Source organism: Notolepis coatsorum (genome assembly GCF_963971535.1).
Source record: "Notolepis coatsorum genome assembly, chromosome: 8".
Classification (NCBI taxonomy): Eukaryota; Metazoa; Chordata; class Actinopteri; order Aulopiformes; family Paralepididae; genus Notolepis; species Notolepis coatsorum.
Genome location: NC_140172.1, coordinates 148219215 through 148224816, shown reverse-complemented (window position 1 = coordinate 148224816; position 5602 = coordinate 148219215). Strand labels below are relative to the sequence as shown.

The 5602-nt window shown below is 48.2% G+C and overlaps 1 protein-coding gene across 1 annotated transcript; it reads left to right on the top strand.

The window, feature by feature from the left end:
• Positions 1–1572: 1572 nt before the first annotated feature.
• Positions 1573–3358, top strand: LOC311233142 (frizzled-9-like; the record flags this gene model as incomplete). The annotated part of the gene is made up of 1 exon (XM_084320030.1): positions 1573–3358. The coding sequence occupies one exon, from the start codon at positions 1573–1575 to the stop codon at positions 3265–3267; it is 1695 nt and encodes a 564-aa protein (XP_084176156.1). The 3' UTR covers positions 3268–3358.
• Positions 3359–5602: the final 2244 nt, after the last annotated feature.

Here is a 5602-nt window from a genome sequence, read left to right as displayed (position 1 = left end):
AACTCATCTTGGAGGCGTGACTTTGACTATACAGATTGTTATTAACTCATCTTGGAGGCGTGACTTTGACTATACAGATTGCCGTGGTTGAGCGGTCGTCTGGTAAGGTTCCCGGTGCGATTCTGGCTCCTCTCGGACAGCATGTGTCGAGGTGTCATTGAGCAAGACACTTAACCCCTAACTGCTCCTGATGATAAACATTATAATACACTTTATTTGTACAGCACCTTTCATACAAGAATTACAGCCCAAAGTGCAGTGAACAGGACCACTGACTGTATAGTAGCTATATGATGGATTTTTATTGTATACTTCTGCCTAAATGCCAAACCTCTCTCTCTATCTCTCCCCCCTCTCTCTCTACATCTTTTAACCACCAAAGGACCAGAATGGAAATAAGCCACAGGTTTTTGGATTAAAAAAAACCCAAAACAAACATAATTCATATGTGTACCAAAGAGAGAGAGAGAGAGAGAGAGAGAGAGAGAGAGAGAGAGAGAGAGAGAGAGAGAGAGAGAGAGAGAGAGAGAGAGAGAGAGAGAGAGAGAGAGAGAGAGAGAGAGAGAGAGAGAGAGAGGAGAGAGAGAGAGATTGATTGATTGATTGATTTGGACATTTACCGGGGCGAGAGAGAGAGAAAGAGACTGAGGAGAGAGTGAGAGAGCGAGAGAAACTTCAGAATGAAGGCGGAGTGAGAGCGTGTCGTCACCGGCCCCTGCCGCCTCCCGCCCCGTGAAAAAAATGAGAGGGGGGAGAGAGAGAGAGAGAGAGAGAGAGAGAGAGAGAGAGAGAGAGAGAGAGAGAGCGTTGAAAAGCTCAAACCACGGCGATGGAGAGAGAGACGCGTCTGAGTCTCCGCGGGTCCAACTAGTTTTTACACTCCGGACCATCATCATCATCATCATCATCTCGTTTAGCAAGTTGTGCGACAGCGCGAGAGAATGGGAAACGCTCAGACTTTAAGACCTCGGTAGACAGACAGACAGTATAGCAGTCGGTTTATTGGAACGTCTTGCTTCTGCAACTGCTGCCCCGCCGGTTTATTATTACGGTAAATAACGGTCCAGTGGCGTCTTCACGTCAGAGTGATAAGTGTAAATATAGATACTTTGCATCCCGACGCTTATAGGCTGCAGACAGTGTTACTTTTAGCAGAGTTTGTTTTCATCATGACATGAAATGGACTTCTCTCCAGTGATATATTTGAAGATGACACAAGAACGAAATGTTTTGATTTGGTCATTTTCATAATCATAGACTGGGAACACGATATGGAATACAGCTAGTATTTACCCCTAGTCTACTATGAAGTATGAATATTGTCCTTTGGATAATCCTCTGTAATGATACAGAGAAACGACTTTGTGGTTTAAAATACTTCACAAGGTCATCATTTCAACGATTACCTTACTACTACCTTTGATCTCCATGGAGACGACGTCGCACTTGAGGATCGCCTTGTTGCTGTGGTGTCAGCGCGTCACCGCCGGCTTCAGCTTGGACATCGGAGGAGCGTACGACGTAGAGAGGGGCGGCAGACCCGCCGCGAGATGCGAACCCATCACCGTGCCCATGTGCCAGGGCATCGGCTACAACATGACGCGCATGCCCAACGTCATGAGGTACGTCGAGAGCCAGGCCGAGGCCGGCGTCAAGCTCAACGAGTTCGCCCCGCTGGTGGCGTACGGCTGCGACGCGCACCTGCGCTTCTTCCTCTGCTCCCTCTACGTGCCCATGTGCACCGACGAGGTCTCCGCCACCATCCCGGCGTGCCGCGCCATGTGCGAGCAGGCCAGGCGGCGGTGCTCTCCCGTCATGGAGAAGTTCAGCTTCAGCTGGCCCGACTCACTGGACTGCTCCAAACTGCCCGTCAAAAACGACCCCGAGTCCCTCTGCATAGAGGCGCCGGAGAAGAACGACACCCAACGGCGGGAGAGCGAGAAGAAGGGGCAGGGCATGCTGCCGGTGCCGCTCCCCAAAGCCAGGCACCACCACCACCACCGCCCCGGGCCGGGCGACGGCGAGCGTCCGCCCGCCCTGGGTCTCTGCGAGAACCCGGAGAAGTTCCGGTACGTGGAGAAGAGCCGTTCGTGCGCTCCCCGCTGCTCGGCCGCCGTGGACGTGTTCTGGTCCCGCCGGGACAAGGACTTCGCCGCGGTCTGGATGGCCGTGTGGTCCGCGCTGTGCTTCGTCTCCACCGCCTTCACGGTGCTCACCTTCCTCCTGGAGCCGCGGCGCTTCCGCTACCCGGAGAGGCCCATCGTCTTCCTCAGCATGGGCTACAACGTGTACTCGGTGGCCTTCGTCATCCGCCTGGTGGCCGGCGCGGAGAACATCGCCTGCGGCCGCGAGGACGGCGAACTCTACGTGGTCCAGGAGGGCCTGGAGTCCACGGGCTGCACCGTGGTCTTCCTCATCCTCTACTACTTCGGCATGGCCTCCTCCATCTGGTGGGTGGTGCTGACGCTCACCTGGTTCCTGGCGGCCGGCAGGAAGTGGGGCCACGAGGCCATCGAGGCGCACAGCGGCTACTTCCACATGGCGGCCTGGGGCATCCCCGCCGTGAAGACCGTGGTGGTGCTCACCATGAGGAAGGTGGCGGGCGACGAGCTGACGGGCCTGTGCTACGTGGGCAGCATGGACGCCGAGGCGCTGACGGGCTTCGTCCTCGTGCCGCTCTCCTGCTACCTGGTCGTCGGCACCTCCTTCCTCCTCACGGGCTTCGTGGCGCTCTTCCACATCCGCAAGGTGATGAAGACGGGCGGCGCCGACACGGAGAAGCTGGAGAAGCTCATGGTGAAGATCGGCGTCTTCTCCCTCCTCCACACCGTGCCCGCCACCTGCCTGATCGTCTGCCACTTCTACGAGAGGCTCAACGTGGACTTCTGGACGTTCCGGGCGACGGAGAACAAGTGCGCCGCCGCCGCCGCCTCGTCGCACCCCCCCGGCGGTGGGGGGCGCGGCGGGAACGTCGACGACTGTTCGCTGGAGTCGTCCGTTCCCACCGCCGCCGTGTTCCTGCTGAAGATCTTCATGTCTCTGGTGGTGGGCATCACCAGCGGCGTGTGGGTGTGGAGCTCCAAGACCCTCCAGACGTGGCAGGGTCTGTGCGGCGGCAGGAAGCGGGCGGCGGGTCGGACCGGCGGGAAGGCGGTGTGCGGAGGAGGAGGCTCCCGTTGCCACTACAACAAGCCCCCGGCCGCAGCAGGCCTGCACCCTGCGTCCAAGACACACTACTCCCGTGCAGAGGACCCCACACATGTCTGAAGCCTATTTTAGAAGTGTGACTCATCGCTGCTGTCGGGACAAAACCTCATAACTCCATTTTTTGAATTTTTTTTTATTATATAAATCAACTCCGTAGATCATACTCCATATGTGTGTGTGGGTTTTACAAAGTTTAAACAATGGGAAAGCATTAAACCGATCATCTGTCTAAACCTCCTAACTCTATTCACCCTCAAATCTGTGTTCGTTTTTTTCATCTGCTGAAAAATTTGGTTTTTGGAGTTATGAGGTTTTGTCCCGACAGTAGCGTCATGCAGTATTTATGGACGGACTCGATGTAAAAAAAAAAAGGAAAAAAAAGAAGAAGGGTAAAGGCTCTTCTTGTTGTGGTCATTGAGATGCTCGGGTTGGACTACTACACACACACACATGTGTTGAAATAACATGGGATGTGTTATGCTAAATAGACAATCAATCAATCAATCAAAACATTATTATGGACTTAGGGTTCATATAAAAGACAGGACAATGCATAGAATAAATGACAGTAAATGAACAATTACAGTTTAAAAGAGAAAAAGAAGAAAAGTTGTGAAAGTACAGATGAATGTCTTCCATAAAGACAACTGTACCAGTGTTAACCCCGTTCACTGCCACACGACAGCCGGTTAACCCTTTCACTATGACAATACAGAAGGATGTGGAGCTAATGATGCTCATGATGGAGCATCGCCATCGGTTGTGTGATAGTAAAGGGTTAACCTTCTGTCGTGTGGCAGTGAAAGGGTTAAAACATGTTGCTGCTAAACCTTTATATTAGACACAACAACCAAGACACAACTCATTTACCTGGCAGATTAATGTTACCGCAGAGTTCTTGGAAAAGTATGAATTCCTGCGGCCACAAACATCTCACCTGCGCGACACCGTCTAAGTAATGTTTTCTCACGGCATCATTACTATTACTAGTTACTTGAAGTTTCTGTAAACTAAAGCTTTTCCATAGTTTGACCACACAGGTGTGTGCAGTATTGGATGGGTGTAGAACATGTTCTGAACAGGGATGTCTTCACTCCATCTGTACACATATAAATGTGTGCAAATTCAGAGCCTTGGGATGTGTGTGAGACTATGTGTGAAATAAATCAGTTATTCTGTGAAGAGCCTATAGCTTAGCAGAATGAATGGAAGCGGACATGGCCGGTTAGCCTTCGGGAGAGGTGTTAGTTGGACAATGCCTTGGCTAACCGCCACTGTCCGCTTCCATTCATTGTGCTAAGCTAGGCTAACGTGCAGCCAGATAGCTTTCTACTGAACGCACAGAGAGGAAACTGGTATCTATCTTCTTGTCTATCTCTGGAGAAGACGGTAAGCTAATTTCCCCAAATGTTGGCGTGTTCCTTTAAGACAGTGGCATTTTAAATTGGATTACATGCACTCGTACCTCCTAAAGGTTATTTCTCATATGTCAGGCTATTGTATAATAATTACTTATATAATTATTTCTCCCTAAGCTACCAGTAGACATCCCCAGTTCCCCACACTGTTTGTCCTGGTCGCTTAGCAACAAGAGACGTGGGGTGTAGTTATTTTGATAGAAAAAAAAAAAAAAAAAAAAAAAAAAATAATAATAATAATAATAATAATAATAATAATAATAATAATAATAATAATAATAATAATAATAATAATAATAATAATAAAAACATAAATCTATAATAAAAATGATAACAATTCTTGTAAATTTAAAAAAAGAGATATCTCTCCCATTTGAAATGCCATTATTTCCAACTTCCCAACATAGTTCAGTCATGTTTGCCACGCAAGGAGATGGGGTCTTTTAGGTACACTATTGCAAAAGTGGGATGACTTCAGCCACAAGAAAAGATTCACCAAATATTTATCAGATTTCATTAAAAAAATTCTTCTTTACTTTCCCTTTTTCTTTTTACATTTTATTTTATTTGACAAATGCCTTAAATGTGCTATAGATACAAAAAAAATTGAGCTTTTAGTAAGGTGCGGAATAAAAGTAATATGAATGTATCATTCAAAAAAAAATTGCGGGTCCAAATCTATCCCCTACTCATTTCCCCGTGTGGAACGTACCCGATTGGATAAATGACATGCTGGTGCTCTACTGCGACATCTAGTGGCTGAATGTTATCGATAGCACCTTTAACATTGAAATATTTAATGTCGGCATTCTACCAATATGTAAATGGTTTCATGAATCTTCATTGATGAGAAAACCTTCGAGTTTTTTTTATATACTGAAAGTATATTTCTTGTATATTAAGTGTGTTAAATGTATTTTTCGCAGCATATTTACTTTTCTGAAGGTATATTTGCAATGTATTTTTTGGTACTTTCA